This window comes from Pagrus major, chromosome 22 (assembly GCF_040436345.1).
Source record: "Pagrus major chromosome 22, Pma_NU_1.0".
Classification (NCBI taxonomy): Eukaryota; Metazoa; Chordata; class Actinopteri; order Spariformes; family Sparidae; genus Pagrus; species Pagrus major.
Window position 1 is genome coordinate 17,288,758 of NC_133236.1, and position 19,482 is coordinate 17,308,239.

At 41.3% G+C, this 19,482-nt stretch overlaps 1 protein-coding gene across 1 annotated transcript; it reads right to left on the reverse strand.

Moving 5' to 3' along the window:
- Positions 1 to 3,119: 3,119 nt before the first annotated feature.
- On the reverse strand, positions 3,120 to 12,718 carry LOC141018295 (single-minded homolog 1-like). The gene is made up of 11 exons (XM_073493229.1): positions 12,544 to 12,718; positions 10,677 to 10,759; positions 10,432 to 10,521; positions 10,188 to 10,296; positions 9,766 to 9,851; positions 8,710 to 8,909; positions 8,409 to 8,515; positions 8,075 to 8,222; positions 4,824 to 4,980; positions 4,327 to 4,711; positions 3,120 to 3,862 (listed from the first exon to the last, which is right to left on the reverse strand). Exons 1-11 carry the CDS (start codon positions 12,716 to 12,718, stop codon positions 3,120 to 3,122), a joined length of 2,283 nt encoding a protein of 760 aa, XP_073349330.1.
- Between the last annotated feature and the right edge of the window lie 6,764 nt (positions 12,719 to 19,482).

The window sequence follows — 19,482 nt, forward strand, 5'->3', positions numbered from 1 at the left end:
CAACAGCAGGGAGGTGTAGCAGCTCTACCTCCTTGAATGACAGCAGCAGTGATATCTGGCAGACCATCACATGGTCATGTCAGCGGTGACTGATGGGAGCTCTGCATCGAGGCCCAGACTGTGTCCAGGTCCTTCTCAGCTCAGACAGCCAGCAGGCCCGGCTCTCCAGCTACATGTGAATAACTTACATATATTAAAATACATGGCAGAGAAATTGCCTCTGAGCAGAGGTCAGAGCGGCTAAACGTGCAAGTTCAACTGCCCCGAACAGCAGAGACGTGCTGCTGCAAGTGCATTTAAAACTTGACAGCTCGGTAGTCGTACAAGCACTTTGCTGTTCATGATTTGTATGAGGTCTTTGTACGACATGTTTCTAATAATGCCCTCCTGTAATTTACCTGCTGAACACCTAATAAAAAAAATTATCAAAGACTGAGGATTTTGATATTCTGTTTTAAATTATTGGCAACAAATCCAATGAAAAGACCAAAACTAACAATAAATCTGTGCATCCAAATCCTGATACAACTTATTTCTCTGTCCCGTTTGTTCATTATGATCAACCTGAGCACTGTAGTTTTGAGTCAGTCACAAAATACACTGTCCTGTTGTCATGAATACTCACTGGTGCACCAAACGTATATAAATCTGCTGCTGAAAATAGTCCCCAGTAAATACACTAAGTAGTGGAGTGAAGTTTGTTAATAACTACAATGCTCGGGTTGTTCGTAATGAACAAATTCATGTTGTAATATGTTTTTTTGGACAACAGTGGAAGTCTATGGCACAGAAGAATATCAGGCCTTGGACACACAGGCATTAATTCATTGTTGTCCATAAAATATTCAAAAGGCTTTTAAGGCTTTTATTTGTATTTTATCAGTTTGTTCACTACGATCAACCTGAGCACTGTAGCTTTGAGTCAGTCCCAACATGCACTCTCCTGCTGCCATTAATACTCACTATTGCACCAAACGTGTATACATCCGCAACTGAAATAGTCCCAGGCAAATAGACTTTGTACTCTTAGTTGTGTAAAGTTGACTAAAAACTACAGTGCCCAGCTGTTTCAGGAGAATATGTGTTTTGTTTTGTTTTGTTTGTTTTTTTTAAATGAAACTATATATTTGCAACCCATTTTTAAAAAAATGATTTACATCATTAGATTGTTGGTTGGACACCAGGCTTGTTTTCTTTTTTTGTAACACTTCATAATAACCATCATTTCTTTTTTATGATAAATGTACAATTAATTAAAAATGAATGTATAGTTATTTCACTGTTAACAAACAATGAATTACATTATAAATCATTTGTCAAACATTTGTGAAGATTTATTAAAATTAGACAGTGGTTTTAAACCATTTACAAAGTACATAAACATTAAATGGAGAAATGACTATTACCTGAAAATAACTTGATAATTTTTCCATTTATTAATGATGGTTATTATAAAGTGTTTGCTCTTTTTCTAATTTCTAATTTCATTTTTTAATAACTTTATTTTTAATAATTAATTAAGGATGAAACTCACATAAAAATACATTGACAGTAACTTAAAAAATCTGCTGTAGCCTCTATACATACTTTTGTTTATATCTATATATCATGTTTCATACAGAGCTAACTGTCCTGTTGTCCAGTTCAGGATGGGCCAAATGTTTGCAATTACAAAAAGGAATGAAAACTAACTAATTAACTTTGTATCTATATGTATATTTATATCTTTACATCTCAAAATGCGTTGTACAGACCTTTCTTGATTGTTCACGATGGATGAACATCCACACAAATCCACGGTATCACAGGTAACATTGAATGACAAAATCAACGGAGACAAAAGTGACTTGTTTGCAACTGTATTCAGAATTAAGAGACTTTTTTTTAAAACCAATTAATAAATAATCTTGTAACTTCTTATCCAAAAGTTCATTGTGTGATGATATTTACATCATAAATTAAATAAGAAAACAAAAGACATTCAACATACTTTTTAGATAAGTTTGTATCAATTATTTTAACTCTTTCGGCTGTCATGGCAAAAAAAACAAACAAAAACTAATGGTTTTCTTTGAGAACAATTGCATGTGCAGCAGGATTTAAAAGCATACTCTACATATGCTAACAAGTTGGGTAGCGGTTAAGTGAGGTAAAAACAGGAAAAATGATACTCTGATATGTAAACAATATCGCTTTTAGCCACAACTGTAAGTTGATACATACAATGCCTATATTTAGATAGCACGGGGAGATTACAAATGTGTTGGTTTCGTAATCTCACTTTGCACCTTGAGTGAGGGCATTTCACATACATTAAAACAGTTTCAAGTTGACCTGCGTACATATCAGAAGCATTTTACATATCAGAAGCAATTTTTCTTTCTGTTTTTCCACTTCATTATTTTTTTTTTTTAAATCTAATGTCGGTGTAATCCAAACACCACAACTAACTTTTTGTGACCAGAAAAAGATTCTACTTGGACAGAAAGAAATGACACATACAGTAAAACAGCCCACTGACAAATAAATACCAGGAAACATCGACATCTAACAAGAGTGAAACGCTCGTCTTTCCCATGTTGCGCCTCGTGTGTCAAACATTATGCTCTGTGTGATGGAGTTTTCAGGTGAAGGGGCAATGGAACAACACATTTTCTGACTGCCTTTGGAAATCGTGTCCAGAAAACATTAACTCACATGGCCAATGGTGTGTGAGACGTTTGGAACAGAAACAATGGCTTGATGTTTAACCAGACTCAAGACTAATGTCGCCTTTGCAGGGAGGAAAATTCAGGTCACCGCCATTAAAATAACACTGTGTTCCTATGTAATGGAGCAAACCTCCGCCCTGTAAAGTGGCATACTGAAGGTAAGTTCTTGAACGCTCGTTCATATCATCCTCTGATGATAAAGAATGGTTTGATACAACAGCTGACAAACACAATTGCACTGAGTTAGCCACCAAGGCTAACCAACCCAGTGCAGGTACCTTTTATTCTTTTTTTTTTATTGTCCAGCCGTCTGTATCAAGCACCTGGTCAGTGTCTGCATGTGCATAAAGCACCACCTTACTGTAACATCCTCTTCTCGAGAACAGGACCTATCTGCACCAGATATCGTCAGCTCCCGTTGGTTATGATGACTGAGGTGGCCTTGTGTCCCTGCATCTGCTCGGCCTGCATCCTCACATGGGATGCCACGTCATACTGGACTCCTCCACAGGCCAGGCCCGAGTAACTCCGCAGGTTCTCCGGGTCATACAGGTGCTCCAGGGAGTACCCAGTCAAAGCATAGGCCGCTTGCCTGTCCAGTGGCTGCCTCTCCTGGGCTGGATAGATCAGCGGGCTCCCTTGGGGCTGCGGAGGGTGGGGCGACAGATCCGTCTGCATGTAGTCTTTGGTGAGGGAGAGGCCCGACCTGGGGATCCCATCTGAGCTGGGGCTGCTGAGACGAGACAGAGATGCCGGGCTGGTCGTGTTCTCGTCATTGTCGTGCGGACCGAGCACTTTGACGGCGTCCCGGTGATGGAGGCGGTCAGAGGGGAGGTCGATGCTGGGGGCTCCAGGGCCGCGGCACACCACGCTGGGCATGGTGATCTGGGAGTGGTGGGGTAGTGAGGAGGTGAAGCAGGGGCTGTGAGCCTTGGCGAGTCCTGACACCTCCAGCGGTGCCTTGTGTTGCTGCAGACGGCTCTCTTCCTCTTTGATCATCTGCTGTGTGGCTCGGATCAGCGTCTCCATCTTGCTGGGCTCTCGAGGGGTTGCCCGAAAGTGGTCACCATGGTAACGCTCACCTGAATCACTGGTGGACCCGCCTCCATCAGGTGAACTCACTACACTGTCTTCGTCCCAGTGGCCCCGACCTGTAAGGAGAGTTCAATGGTCACATTTCAAAAACAATGAAATCAATGAATTACACTTTGTTAATAAGTAATTTGACCCATTCTGAGAAGAAACATGATCTGTATCCTCTTTTTCTTCTCATGTATTTTAAGTGCCAGTTCCTCAAGGCATGAGTTGCCTGTGTAACTTGAAAACTGTGAAATCCTGCTTTAAACACACATAGACTCATGGTCTGTTAGACTGAATGTCTTGGCAGAAGCACAGTGGGGGTTGTTTCCCTGTTTGAGGATGTGAAATGTGAAATAACTTGGCTTTCAATTGCAGGCAATTTTTGAACAGATGGTAGCAATCGGCACACTGGCAAGAGACGGCGTAAACAACTTAGCATGTCCCATAATAACATTTGGAAAACAGCTACCAGGAGAAGCTAGGCCAGAGCTATTTTCAGAGACAGATGGTTGTGGTCTCAACCCTAACACCTCACCGTGAATGGCTCCATGGTAAGAAGTGATTTCGTAGCCCTCGCTGTTCTCCACGGACGATTTCGGCAATGATAACACAGAGCGGGTAGCATCCCACCACACCTCTCTCCCCGACTGGGGGGTTCCTAGAAAGTAGCGGCCGCTCTGGCATCGCACGCGGTCACAGGTGGTGGTGTGAGGATGTGTTTGTGCATGGGCAAGATCGTCTTCTGATAAACCCAGGCCGTAGCACAGGGAGCCTGAGTCTGGATACAGTCTGTAGGCACATGATGCCTCCGCAGCCTCCCCGGGATCCAACAGCTGAGGAGATGCAGAGTCTGTCAGCGGACTCCCTCCCCATTGGCTGTCTTGGTCTGACTCTGAACGCTCTGGATTGAAAGCTGAAAACTGACAGAAACAAGAAAATCACAGTTCTGAGAGTTTGTGGACATCTCTCCAATGATTACGCCTGCTGTCGCCTCCTTTCTTGATTTAGCTCTTCAAACAGGCTGTTTATTACCTGTGGGTAGGGTGACACTCTGGCTTTGGCCTTCGCCTGTGTCAGACGTGACTTGGTGCTCTTCCTGTCGTCACTGTGACTGTCAGCATAGGGGAAAGCTGGCTTCGTTGGGCTCATTTGGTCCAAGGACAGCTGCATTCCCTTATACTCAGTATCCCTGTTGACATAAAGATGAAATTAAAGTTTTAACTCATACTTATCCAGGTTGTGACTTTTAAGCCATGCTAGCATTTTAGGAATGGCAATGTCAGTCATTCTGCCACTCCGTCAGTCCCCCATTTTGGTCCAGACTTAATTATCTCAACAAGTTAGAATAGATTACCCTGACTTTTCCTCTACTTCCATTAGGTTGACCAAGACTTTATTGTGTGAAATGTACAAACATTAATTTGCTCCTCAGGATAAACTTTGGTGATATTGTGACTTTTTACCTCCCCCAGAAAGTCAAAAATTTTAATACGTCTAATACTTTGTTTCTGATCAAAAACCTGCAAAACCAACAAAATTCCCATCAGCCTCAGCTGCACTTTGTGATTACAGCTAATTAGCAAATGTTAGCATGCTAACTTGCTAAACAAATACTAGTTTTACCCCAAAATAAGCGTGAATACGCAGGTTTTTAAACACCAGTAAACCTGCTCGTTAAGCAGAACTAGACACATTGTTTTTCTGGGGTTGACGATGAAAGCCAGTGAGGAGTGAGACATCTTGCTTCTTTCTCAGAGTTGCACATGTGTGGTACCGATCAGGCAGCTGGTGGGGACACGGAGGCAATAACAAGGTGACGGTGGTTACTTTTTAGAATATTTTACTTCCATCTTCCTATCAAACTCAGACAATGTTCAAGTGCTGCTTGACCAGAGACGGATGAAAATTAACAAGCAAGCGTCCATAACTTCAACGCACGTAATAGCATTGCGCTTGACTGGGTGGAAATTAGCGTGTCCGATCGGCTGTTGCTGATAAACACCTGTGACCAATGCAGAGTCATTTGACGTGGGAATGAATGCAGATTGAACCTGTTTGTTTCCCAGTGTGAAAGAAGTACAAGATCTTTATAAAAATTAGTTGCTAAGCATCGGCGTGTTATCATTGCTATTGTTAGCATGCTGACATTAGCACAACCTCACATGGCTACTCGCAACCCTGTAGAATTGTATTTTTGTGAAAACGTTCATGAATCTCGATGTGGCTTTGGTTACATTTTTTTATCAACTGTCTGCTGCGGGCCACTGAGCAGCTTCACTCTAGTGTTGATGCTCGAGTGCCTTGCTAAAGGGCAATCTGAATGTTGTTTTTCACTTCCCAAGCTTCTGAAACCTTTAGGCTAGCATTTCCCAAACAATCTGGACACCTTCTTTCTTCCTTGTACCGTCTTGGTGGTAGTGTTGCACCAGGTGACATAATCAGTAATTAGTCTGCTGCAGACGTCTTGGCCAATATTGAATATAGATATCTACACAGACTTACTGTATTTTACAAACACACTTTTAATGCCATGAATGATGTGAGGTCTATGAGAAGTGAAAACAACATTTAAGATAAGTCCCAGAGATTAAGCCGTGCAGCTTCTGAGAAAAATAACAGACACCGTGAAGAAAGTTAATCATTCTTTTCTGCTGTACAATCTTTGCCAGAGCCCTGCAGGATAGTAACCGTGCACACACAGACACGCATCTCTGCACTGATCGTCCTCTTCATGCATCCTATAAAACAATCATTTTCCTGTATAAAGCATACGTCCTTTTACTTTTATATGTGCGTGCAGCTCGTGCACCTTCTCCGACATTTTAACCCACTGTCCTGTGACTGAACTCCATCCGAGTGTCACTATCGAGGGAGTGAAAAGGCTCCTGTGTCAAGTGTTCAGCAAACATGAGCCTATTCTTAACTTATCACATCAACAGTATGTAATAGCAGCTGCCTGGCATTTTAAACCCTGTGGCCCATCCCTGACCCTGCACAGCCAGCCTCTTTAATATGACTCTAAATATGACCCATTCTTTATGTACAGCACCTTAGGGGAAAGGCTGTGTTTGGATAGCCAGTACACAGTGTGAGTGCTATTTGCTCTTGCAGGTATAGTTGCGGTGGCTGGTTCTGCATCCTATCTGTACCCTGGCTGACTTATGTCTGAGCCAATAATGCTGGGCCTTTGTGCAAACTCAGCTGTGTTAGCCGAATTCCACCTCAGGGTCAATGTCAGAGCACCTCATGTCTGAAATACGCCACCAGCCAACCTCCAACCATGATTTATTAATGGATTCTTGTTGGGTTAAAACGCTGTCGGGGCAAGGTGATTGAATTGCTGTTTGTTTTTTTAACGTTATTTTTTTGTGCTCTTGCCAAGTGTGAGCTTTTTTTTTCCCGGATACTTCTGCGTAGGAGCTAATTATGCGTTTGGAGATTCGCTGTCATTTTAATGTAGTTACTTTGTTTTCTCCTTACTGCATCGAAAGGATCAATAGCTGGAGTGCAGCCATACGCATGCATGCACGTACAGAGACTCACACAAACACACGCGGAAGGACACACACGCGCGCACAAACAGAAAAGCGACATGTGGATCAACCAAACCTAACGAGGAAAATCCAACATGTGCTACAGCTATGAGATAGCTATTGATTCCTAGTTCACCGTTTGATCGATTTTGCTTTCCTTAGGCTGCAGATCGATGGTGACAGTAGAGGTTTTTTGATGGGGTTGAACCCTGGTGTTTGTCTTGCTGTCTCAGAGGGCCTTAGTGTGCTTTGTGCTCTCATAACACACAACTGCCTGAGCCCTGCAGCCGCAGCATTTGGCGGATTTGTACAGAGAGGCTACAGAGGGATAAAGAGGAGGATTTCTCCGAGAGACAAAGAGCCATCGTATCATAGAGTGAGCTTCGAGCACGGATCACAAGAGTGTATGATATGATTTTACTTAATCTAGTTAAATATTCAGCGCTGTTCCCTCTGCAAACACCATTAAAAATGCAGCTGCTTTTAGCCCTTTAAACCTTGTGTTACGCTGTTTATGTAGCTATCATTTTAGGGATTTCAGTCCAAAATGCAATCAGTGTAACAACTTAATATCTGAAATGGATGATTCATAATTACAAATGAAAGATTCCAACCAATTTATATGCATGAATGACACCTTTTCCATTAGCAAACGTCTCAAGAAAGTGATATAACTTTTATTCTTAAATCTGTTTCTCTTGAGAAAAGTTTCCCTCTGATTTTAGGATTTGATTATTAAGTGAGACTCACGTGAGGACGTAATTGACACTGACTATGCAGTGAGGTCTTGACGACCGGCTGTTGTGGACGATCGTGGCGTAACTCTGGACCCAGACCCAGCCGCCGTGCTTCGCCAGGAAACGATAATACTTAGTGGTGACTTGGCCTTTTACCAGCACTAAAGGAGATAAAAAGAATCAGACAGAAGACAGAGCAAAGTCATTAACAACATGCATGTGTGTGTGACATGTGTGTTTATCTGCACGTGGTGGCTGCAGCAGGTTGCCTCAGCAGTTACTGTCTGACAAAAGCAGGTCAGATAGCCTGTTGTTAAAGCATAATAGAGAGCAGGCTTGTGACTCACAGAGGTGGTGCGCACAGCGGAGGTGGAAGATGTCACAGCTGTGGACGTGATGGTACAAGGTTTTCTCTATCAGGTCCTGGGGCTCGTAGCCTGTCAGCTCGGCCACCCTGGAGAGAAATGAACAAATTGTGTCAAGAATATGCAGAATAATCTGGGGATAATGGATTGCTTGTGTTTTAAACGGCAACAATTTTAACTCCGGTAGTTTCTCCGATAACAAATGAAAAATGCTTTACACTAATCATACACACAATAAAGAACATTTAATTAAGAGAAATTGGGAAACAAACTGTGCGTGTACCTGGAGTCCAGGAAGATGAGCTTCATGTCCAAACTGGCTCTGAACATAAACATGTTGCTGTGCAGTTTGATCTCAGTCACAGCGCTGGGCGGCAGAGAGTGACCCACAGCCACCAGACCCACGTTCTGGTAGCAGCCCTCAAAAGGGGACATGTCCAAACTGTACTGACGGATCTTCAGGTAGCCGCTGCAGTGGATCACCTGTGGTGGAGACAGGAGACAGAGAGAAATAAAAACAAGTCTAGCTGATTGATTAACATGTGAGAAGCATACTGCATGATGTTTATGCTACTGATCGGAGATATAGGTAAGGGAATAGTTTTTTTTCCTAGCCTATATTATTTGTTTGTAGATAAAAATATATATATATTAAATACATTGTTTAAAAAAAAAAGTGTAAAAAAAATACACTGTAACAATTATTACAAGGTGTTTCATGTTTGTTCCTGTAAGTGAAAATATAAGAAAATATGGGAAAATTCCCAAAATCTCACTGAAATATTACTATCTTGGTGATTTTATCTTATATTAAGAGCAATGAGATATTAAAGGGGCACTATGCAGTTTTGAAGCAGAAAGTCAAGCTCAGGATTGTAATATTTACAGTACACATGAGGCAATAATACAAACTCAAAAATATTTATTTTTCCCATAACTGAATAAACAAGCTGTTCTCAGAGGAAAATAAGGTCCCCAAAACACTGTTTGAAGCTGTAAAGGTGGCAGGGTCCGCCACATATAAACAAAGTAAAACAGTATGAAATTGTGTTAAACTTTAAGGTCAGTTTGTTTATTCAGTTTATTCAGTCATGAAAACAAAGAGAGTTTTTATTTTAAATCATTCACTGAAGATATGTTCTTCCCCAAAACTACATAATGCACCTTTAAACAAGACAAATATCCAGAATATAAGATTTGGGCTTTTTTAAAGTTAAGCCATTTGAAAAAAATAGAGAGAATTTCACTTTTTCCTGAATTACTCCATTAATTACTTTATTACAATTAATATATTTTGCTAATGAATCAAATATGAGTGCGACAAAGCCTCACTGCCTACCTTGTATCCACCGCTGGTGAGGCCTGCGTTCCTCTTTGCCAGCACACATTTCATCCGCAGGAAGAAAGAGCGCTCCATCTCATATTCTGCAGGAGGAACAACATTTTTCAAAATAAGAGTTTACTAAAAAACAATCTCATAGGAGAAAAAAAAGCCTGTTGTTATATATGCATAAATACTGATGAAGCACGAGTATATATAATTTTAAATAATGTGTCATTATAACAAAATAAATTATTTGTGTGACATAAAAAAAATAGACGATCTTCGATGTTCCTGCAGGAGTACTGTGATGCATTTCTATCCGATGTATGCATCCGCTTCATTCATGATAAACCACATGCTGACTCTAGACACAATACGCTGTAATTGAATTGAAAATAGACGATGTGTATATTTAATTATTTAATTTATTTTTTTACCTTGGACGAAATGTGAGTGATAGGGCTGATGTGGCGTCAGGACAGCTGTCATCTCGTCGTGGTCGGCGGGATGGACATACTCATAAATACTGTTCCCAGTCAACTCTACCTGTTGAGAATAACTCAGGTAATTAACAGCGAAGGACGGCGTATTTATTTTATTCCCTCTTAGTATTAAAATTATCTTTAAAGTGAGAACTATAAGAACGATAGAAATGAAATGAATGTGATTGTAAGGGCGGACCTGAGACAGTCCCAAGTGGACCGACGCTGTCTCTGAGATGTACATGATCTTCCCATCAGGAGCCACGACGAAGATGAATCCGTCCAACGTCTGCAGAGAAAACGGCAGAAAACGATTCTGGTAATAATAACAATAACAATAATAATAATAATAATAACAATAATAATAACAGTAATAATATGAATATGAATAATAATAAGAATAATAATACTACTACTACTACTAATAATAATAATAATAAATACCTGCAGCAAATGAGCTCCCAGCTCTCGTCCAACATTGTCCAAAGATCTTGTTCGACTTGCATGACCCCAAGCTTCACCCAAACCTGGAGGGACAGAGGGAAATAAAGCTGCTTGATGCTGTGTGACAATATAATTAAAAATATAATACCATAATTACATACATTCAAATTATTATTATTGTATTGTATATTGTTGTTTTGTTGTTGTTATTGCTGTAAGCCTACAGTGAGAGGGGCATGACTCTCTGTAACACACACACACTTCCACACACACACACTTTGAGCCAGGGGCGTGCCTGTTAAAAAGGCCTATTTAGTGTTAAAGCATTCACAGTGTCCTCTGCTGCTGTTTACAAGGCGCCTCTTATAACAACTGCAGTACATCACTTGAGCCTGGAGGAAGACATAAATCAAATATCAGGATTATATTTTAATTAATCTTGACGCTCCAGGAGTTATTATTATTATTATTATTATTATTATTATTATTATTATTATTATTATTATTATTATTGTCATTTATTTTTTGCATTTTGTTCCCACATTTCTGGTCCAATAAGTCCCTCAGTGCGTTGCCACTGGCTGTTTTTTTCCAGTGTAAGTGGAAACAAAGCGAGTAGCCAGCGCTGCTCATTGAAATTCATTCAGTTTCATCAGAAATCTCGTGGAGCTCGGGTATCATCAATAAATTAGGTGTTCGTCTCCCCTGCTGTAAATGAAAATGAAAACAAGTCTCCGCTGTCGGACACGTAGCTTAATATCAAACCCAGCAGACGAGAGGATGTAGAAAGAAAAGGACCTGGGATAAATAAAAAAAAGGATGTTTTCTGGTGAATTGTGTTTTATAGTCTATACTTTTATGTTACGGCAGAGAACACACTGGGCTTATGATCTGGTTTGGCATCATTAATTGCATTTTTCTGACAGGCTGTGTGAGTCTGCGTGTGTGCCTCCTGCTCTCGTGGCTCCAGGTGATTAGAAACAGCGCAGGGCCTTTTTTATAACATATAATTGGGACGTCTTGTTCTCAGTCACGCAGGCGGAGGAGCCTGCAGAGACCTGCGCTATAAAAGATGGTGGCAGACCGTCTCCTCTGGACACACTGAATTAAAAACGATCATAATCCATTTGTAAAGACTCCCTGCAGATCGATGGAAAAACGACTGTGATGCTCCTGTAATATTTCTGTGTGGCTTTTTTTTTTTTTTTTTTAAATCCTCAACAACATCACATGATTGTTTACAGGACCAGAGGGACGTCTTATATTATTGGACACACTTTATAATAAGATGAAAATTACAAGAAAGAACGATAGTTAATATAAAATCACTATTACACGAGCAGTATTAATAAATGGTGTATTTATACTTGATTACACTTATATTATAAGTATATTATTCCACTGTTGACAGACAATAAAAAGCTTTATAAACCATTTATTATGTAACTGTAAAGGTTTATAAACAGCTGCCTCCAAATTATGTTTATAAATAAACTACATATTAGTATTTACTGTATTATAAACATCAATACAATAAACAATTGCGTGATACACGTTTTATAAAGCATTATTACATTTCTATAAACGAGAGCTTAATTAAGTTTACCATTTATTAATGATGCTGTTATAACAGAATAATATTGCTCGTGTAATAGTGATTTTATATTAACTCTGGTTCATTTTATCCTCTTTTCTTGTTTGTTTATTAACAAATAAGCTATGGGTTGTCTTGTTTTTGTGAGACTTTGTGACCTTGACTTCATGCAAATACTAAACACTAAAAAAAATATTATTTTTGGTGGGAGGAAAAAAAATATATAGATAATTTGAGCTCCACTGCAGACAGGAGACAACTGTAGTCGCTCACCCTGAGGGAAAACGATTCTCATCTTCAGGTAACTGGTGGTGAGTCTTATGATGGACGCTTTGTCCAGCTGAGACGTGATGGCCGACGGTAAAGGCAACATTTTGGCCAGCTCGTAAAATTCACTGTTCTCCTTTTCCCGTCTAGTCCTTGCGGCCGTTTTGGATTTCTCCTTCATTTCGGCGCCTGTTCAGTTCACTGCGTCCTTCCTGGTCTGAGACGGGGCTCATTCAAATCAGCAGCTGGACTGACTCCTCTCCGCTTTGCCTCCTTTTCATTGCAGATATTTACCAAAAAAAGAAAAAAAAAAAAGAAAAAATCTGGAGTTTTAATGTAAACACTTGAATCCAGTAACAGAAAATATCCCTGGTACTCCTGAGAGACACTTCAGCTGGTTGTAGTTACACCTCCACGATGCTGCCGCGAGATTTCATCCATGACCTGCAAAACACAGAAAGAAAAAAACAAAAACAAAAAAACATTACAGCCATATCCATTTCAGTTTGAGCTGCAGAGGCCTTACGCCAAAACCGGACGTGATGTAACCATCCCTTATTGTTATGTTTTTGATGAAGTTATGATGCAGGCCTGCGTGTGAGATGGGAAAACAATTAACACATCAACCAAGAGTCTAATTAATTAAAGATGACATGAAACCAGCAACAATTACCATCAAATAAATAGAGAAGTTCAACAAGACAACAATAACTGCAGCAGCACAGAATTTCATGCGTCATTTAATGTCATGAATACATAAAAACATGTGCTGAATAACCAAAATATAAACAGAATTGTGCAAAAAAAAAAAAAAAATGCTCACACTGATTTAAATTCATTTGTACTTTTATAAAACAAACTCACCCTATTGGTTAAAAAAAATAAAAACACACGCACACACACAAAGCGTGTCCACCTGAAGTCGTTTTTAGCGTTTATAACTGACCCTAAAACAAGTCGAGCTTCCGCCAAAAGATGTTAAATAATTATGTGTGTTGCAGTTTTGGTTCAGAGAGATAAAATGAGGATGAGACGTCCTCAGAGGCGACACGCTGCTGATCACTGGCGTTGAGGAAATGTCATCTGATCCGACACAATCCCTCAAACGTGCAACAGCGTTTGTGGGAAACAAACCGTGGCATAATCTCACCTCTCTGGCACGTTTTATCACTTGTTTTAAGACATTTTTTTTAAAAAGAAAATAAAAAAGATTAACATCCAGCTGAAGTTGACAGATTAGTTCAGACAGATATATTCGCAGTATTCCTACCCGCGCTGCATTTCCCTACATCTGAATCGATCCTGTGGCCTCACTGGGCAGCCTGCTGGGAATTTCACCTGTCCTGAACCGGGTTCACCAGTCGTCCCAGTTAAGTTTGGTCGCGGGCTCCTCCTGGATTTCCACCTGGAAAGGCGATCGGGCCGTGCGCTGCATACACCTCTCCAAATTATAAGGACGCGCAACGAGTGGCATTCGTGCCCAACAAGCCTCCTCTCCTCAACTATCTCAATGTCCCTCTCCGGAGCCGCTCGGGGTCCCGCCCACCGTGTGCCCACCTCGCTCCGATTGGATGGAAGCGCCGAAAGCCTCGTCGTGATTGGACGCTCAGCGTGGGCGTCAACCTGGTTGGGGTAAGGTATGCGCGGCACTTTGGCCGTGCCCGAAGTGAGCTTAGATGTGATCTTGTTGTGTTTTTGTCATTAGCGTGGAGATCACGGATCGAGCTGAAATAAATAAATAAATAAATCCGCATAACGTAGCATGGCGAAGGGATGTTCTGCAGGTAATGGGCCGAATAAAGGCTGCAACTGGTGATCATTTCAGGAGACAAGAACTGATTTTATTACAGAAAAACAAAAAGAAATCACTCCTTTATTTTCACAGATGAATTATAGAAGTTTTCATACGTTAACATCATGTCAAACCTGAGTTTTCTCTTCATATAAAATCTGCACGAATGGAAAAGTGCAATTTCTCTTATTCTCACGCAAAAATACTAAATAAATCGAGCGTTTTTCATTATTTACAGGCTTCCATTCTAATATTCAATTCTTGATTCGCTGAGATAAAGATACAAGCTGCAGGTTTATAGTAATAAAAACACAAACACATCAGTGTAGTAGGCCTGAATAAATAAATAAATAAATAAATAAATGAAAGGTAAATATATCTGTTAATGCTCCCCTGATGCTGCTGCTGTTAGCTGTCTAATAAATAGGCCTCAAATCCTCTCCTTCGCCTTTTCAGCACGACAGCACCGGTAATATATACTGTAGGGTCTCTTTAGTCAAACTGACCAGCAGCACGGACCTGCTCACCTGTTTTGGTGGTTACATTAGATTTTCTCCACTTATTTCCTTGTGGATTGTCCTCCTCTGGTTTTTCTAAAGGGAAGCTCTTACAACAGAGACAGCTGTGCATGATCTTCAGTGCAGATTTAATCTTCAACTTTTTAAATTAGAAAATTAAAATCTAGAGGTTGAATTATTGTTATTTTATTTGGAATTTTTTATTCATCTCCTGCACATTGAAGCCGCTGGGCTTGATTGTATTTCCAGTTCACCCGTTTTGCATAGAGCTATTTCGGATTTTTTATTTTATTATTTTTTTTAAAAAAAAGAGGGTAAAAAAAAGCCAAAATGCAAAACGGTTTACAGCCGGCTGAGAGAGCAGTGCGCCGCGTGCAGAGCTCATGCAATAGTTTGGTGTCCGTCAAACGCGTTTATCTGAGGATTAATTTCCATGGTGTGAATCAGATGAGAGCGCCGCGGCGCATGTAGTTTTTTAATTAGATACCGGGCGCTCAGATGGAGCAGGAGGAGGAGGAGGAGGAGGAGGGGGCGGCTGGGTAGAGCGGCGGGCGCGGGGACGGGGGCGCGGACGCATGACGGTGAGCTCATTACGCACATAATTAGCCCTCAAATTGATGCTGCATCCTGCCATAATTGGAGATTCTCCCGCTGCTTGGGAACAGAGATCTCCTTGCTTTTGTGTTTGTGTGTGTGTGTGTGTGTGTGTGTGTGTGTGTGTGTGTGTGTGTGTGTGTGTGTGTGTGTGTGTGTGTGTGTGTGTGTGTGAAGGAGGGGGGGGAGAAAGCCAGAGAGATAACTGTCTATCTAAATGGCTTCTACTGGACTCAATATTAGCCTTACAGGCTCTATACCTTTCTATTATTTTCTCATTTCTGACGGATAAAAACAACAAATTGCCAATTAGAAGGGCAGCCCTGGATGCTGACTGGTGTGAGGGTCCCCGCCTTCGAAGCAAACAACATGCCACCTTCACATCTGAAGCTGTGTTTGTTTGTCCTTGGAGTTCATAGCTCAGATCCATCACACATCGGCCCTCATTAGCCATGTTTCCGTAAAATGTCAAGGGAATTTGAAACAAACTTTCAAAAGTTCGCAAAAAAATGTGAATCTGGTGCGTTTCCATAAACTGTTTTGAGCGAATGAACTAGGCTACGTGAAGCGTAATTTCGTCAGAGGATGAGGTGGTGTAGGCTACGTGGCTACGTCCCGTGTGGATGCGGAAGTAAGCAGAGGCCAAGAAACCAGGAGAGGGGTCATCAGGGATTACTTTCGATAGGGCAAGTTGTAATTGTTCTATCGTGTCAGCTAGCATTGGCCGTGTTGCATGCTGTCCGGAGAAGACAAAGAAATGCAACAATTATAAGGCACGCAGCAGAAACAGCTGATCAGTCATGTGAGTTGAATTTTTCGCTACGTTAGAGTTTGTTCGGCAGCTTTTCCATAAAATTTCTAATGCGATATTCTTGTGCATATAAAGGCTTTATGGAAACATGGCTACTGACTTCCTAGTTCCTACATGAGCCATCCATAGGTCAAAGGTCACCGTGCTTTGTTCACTCAATTTGAATTCCATACTTGATTTTCCTCCTGACACATTTGGTGCTCGAAACCTGCTTTTCTCGTGCTCAAGAGATTCAGCACCTACACATCAGGCTTAAGTCAGCCTCCTGTCGTCGCTGCCCCCTCTGCAGTGGCTGGCGGGGATCGGGAAGTTCTCTTCTCCCCCCTGCCCAGACTTCCTGTTAATGCCCCCACCACAGGAAATCACAACAGGGGAGCCCGCTTCTCTGTCCTTCCAACCCCACCCTCCACCGTAGTCTCACCCGTTTTTCCATTTTTATTGTGTTTTCACAAATCGTGCCTCCCTGCGGGAAGCCAGGCCTGAAATTCTCCCCAGCATGAAAAAAAAGCCAATGGGAGGGGTCAGGTAAGGGAAGGTTATTGAGGGAAAGGATTCGAGGGAAAGGTGGGAAGGAGGTGAGAGGATGGTGGTTGACACTGTCTGTAGTGCTCATTGAGGAACATGGTGCACTATTTCCTCTAATGGCCTCTCATAGTGGCATTCTGTTTTCTCTTGCAAGGCACTGAAAGGAAGTTCACCCAAAAATTTAAGCTGAATCACCCTCGTGCTGATGGAAAGTCAGGAGAAGTCTGTAGTCACAAAACAGTTTTGGAGCTTCACAGCAAAACAATGTTGCAGCATTCTTCTCAACATCTGAAGTAGATGGGGACTTCTTTTCAAATGTAAAAATAAATAACAAAAAAACAAACATATAATGACTCCATGCAGCTCACCTGGAGTAAACCAAGTCTACCGAAGCCCCGAGATCTCAAATTGGTTTGACAATACGCTATTTACACCCTCGACGCACGGTCGAGCTGGTGCACCCACTTCAGACGAGTTCCACACTGACGCTTTTAGCTTAGCGGCTACACTGAAGATATATCAGATATCATATTGGGATCTCGGGGCTTCCGGAGACTTGGATTACACCAGATGAGCTGGTGTCAACAAACGCAGTCAGCCCGTCCTCATCAGAAAAACTAGCATATGTGTCAACAGTGAAAGCAGCTCAATAAGACTCATATTTACATTCCTTTTTAGGTAGACTTAATAATTTCAAGTTGTTAAAACTCTTTTTAAAGTAAAGTCAACGTTTGAATATTTTCAGTGTATAAAGAGCAACAGATTGGGGTGGACAACAAACACAGGACTTTCACCCAGGAAACCGTTCTTCGTGTCCGTGTCCTGTTCATGCAAACAAAAGTGAGTTGTTACATACGTAATGTAGGTGCACTGTAAATTTTAGAAGCTGACTTTACTTTCAAAAAGTCAGAAAACCGATTATTCCGAATTAACAAGCAAAGTAGACTATTAGATTTAAGTTGTACAAGCTAAAAAAATTTAAGTTTCAATTATTAAGTCTACTTGATAATCGGATTCCTTGATTTTAAGTTGCAGTCAAGAGTAGAAGTAAAGTCTGATTTTAAAGTGTATGTCCTTAACTGGAGTTACACAACTAACATAGCTATTTTAACCCAAGTAGCGATGTTTTCCCAAACCTAACCAAGTAGTTTTTATGCCTAAACTTAACCGAAGTTTGATGGTACAATGAAGGTCCGGTTCGCCTGTCGCTGGTATGCTGTAACAGTCATTTTGTATTGGGAGTCGCAGGCAATCGACCTATTCAGTGGTTTAGGTATGATATTGTATGTTATTTTGTGGCATTGAAAATGTTCACATATTCTTTGGAAAATGATCAGTAATGAAAACGTGCAAAAATAAAATGTCATTTTAGGTTTTAACATTTGACCTTGAAGCATTGGGCTGACACAAGTGTCCCATGTGCAGTAGTATACTTCGTCTGAGGGCCCACGCTGCCATGGAGATCCTCCTCTGTATTTATAACCTTTCCCCCACTTCCTCTTTCTCTCATATCTCCTGTTTTTACACTCCACGTAACTTCATCATGGACTAATACACTGCCAGTACAGAATCAAATAACCTGATTAGACGTAAGATCATATATACTCGCAATGAGAACGTTGGGAGCAGTATAGGGCCTATATGTGTGGGGGAAGAGGCTGTATGGAAGAGCCAGGAGATATTGTGGAGACGGCAACGACATGTTAAAAAGAAGAAGAAGAAAGGGAGATGAGAGACAGTCGATTCTAAACGCGTTAGCAAAAGATTTCACAGAACAAGTGAAAAAGCAATGAGAGCGAGGCACCATGTTGGGCTCCACTCTGTGCTCCGAGATTGAAACGGCTGGGCATATGTAAACAGGCTGCATGTTTGACCAAGATTTGCCAGTTGTGTTTTCTGTAAGCTATTACCGACTCTTTGTGTTCTGTTTTCCCTACAAGACGGAAATATTATTTAGTGCTCCCCGCCTTCTTTAGCTGTTGGTTCTGAACCAGCCATTTTATTTGGAGAGCGACGGCTGGACATTTTATATTGTGTTCTTTTTCTCCCATTAACAGTGACTCCTTCCCATCAATTCCTGCTCTCTGTGTCTCTTTCTGCCAGGCCCTTCACTGCAGCCCATCTGCTGTGTGCGAGCGTTAATTAACCACACTGCCATTTCCTCTGTGTGCGCTGCATTTGAAGGTGCTTAGAGTACACGAGTCAGCCCAGCAAGTTCATCAAAATGCTAATTCGGCCCAAATTAAAGTTGTGATTAACATTACACAGTTTCCTGTGCAGACAAATTGATCCTTCCACGAGCTCTCTCCCTCTCTTTCTCTCTTTCTCTCTCGCTCTGGGTGATGAGTATCTGGGGAGAGAGACACTTCCCTCTTGGGTGTTCTTGTCATCATCGGCAAAGTGGAAGAAAAACAGAAACAGCCCACAGACGAAGCTAATGGCGTGAGGAAGATTTGTGTCTAAATGCTAACAGTTTTCTTGAGAACATAAACATACATTGCACTTTGCCGTATAGGAAATACGCATCATCTTCTCCCTCTGCTTTCCATGCATATCAATCTGTATTTGTTTGTGGGCATGTACAGTACCTGTGGGTATGCTCCTGCCTCGTCTCAGACTGTGTACATATGTGAGGAACCAATAAGCTGTGGCGCTGATGCTGTGCCACAGTTCTGACTGTATTTACCCTGCTCTCCAGCTGCCTC

Bases quoted from the DNA above. Each gene is read 5' to 3' on its own strand.
- LOC141018295 (XM_073493229.1), bottom strand. From the start codon at position 12,718: ATGAAGGAGAAATCCAAAACGGCCGCAAGGACTAGACGGGAAAAGGAG. The intron at 4,981-8,074 runs GTGAGTCTCACT...TTATGTCAACAG, and splicing joins AGTGTCAATTACGTCCTCAC to GGATACTGAGTATAAGGGAA. The intron at 4,712-4,823 runs GTAATAAACAGC...TGTTTCTGTCAG, and splicing joins GAGTGTCACCCTACCCACAG to TTTTCAGCTTTCAATCCAGA.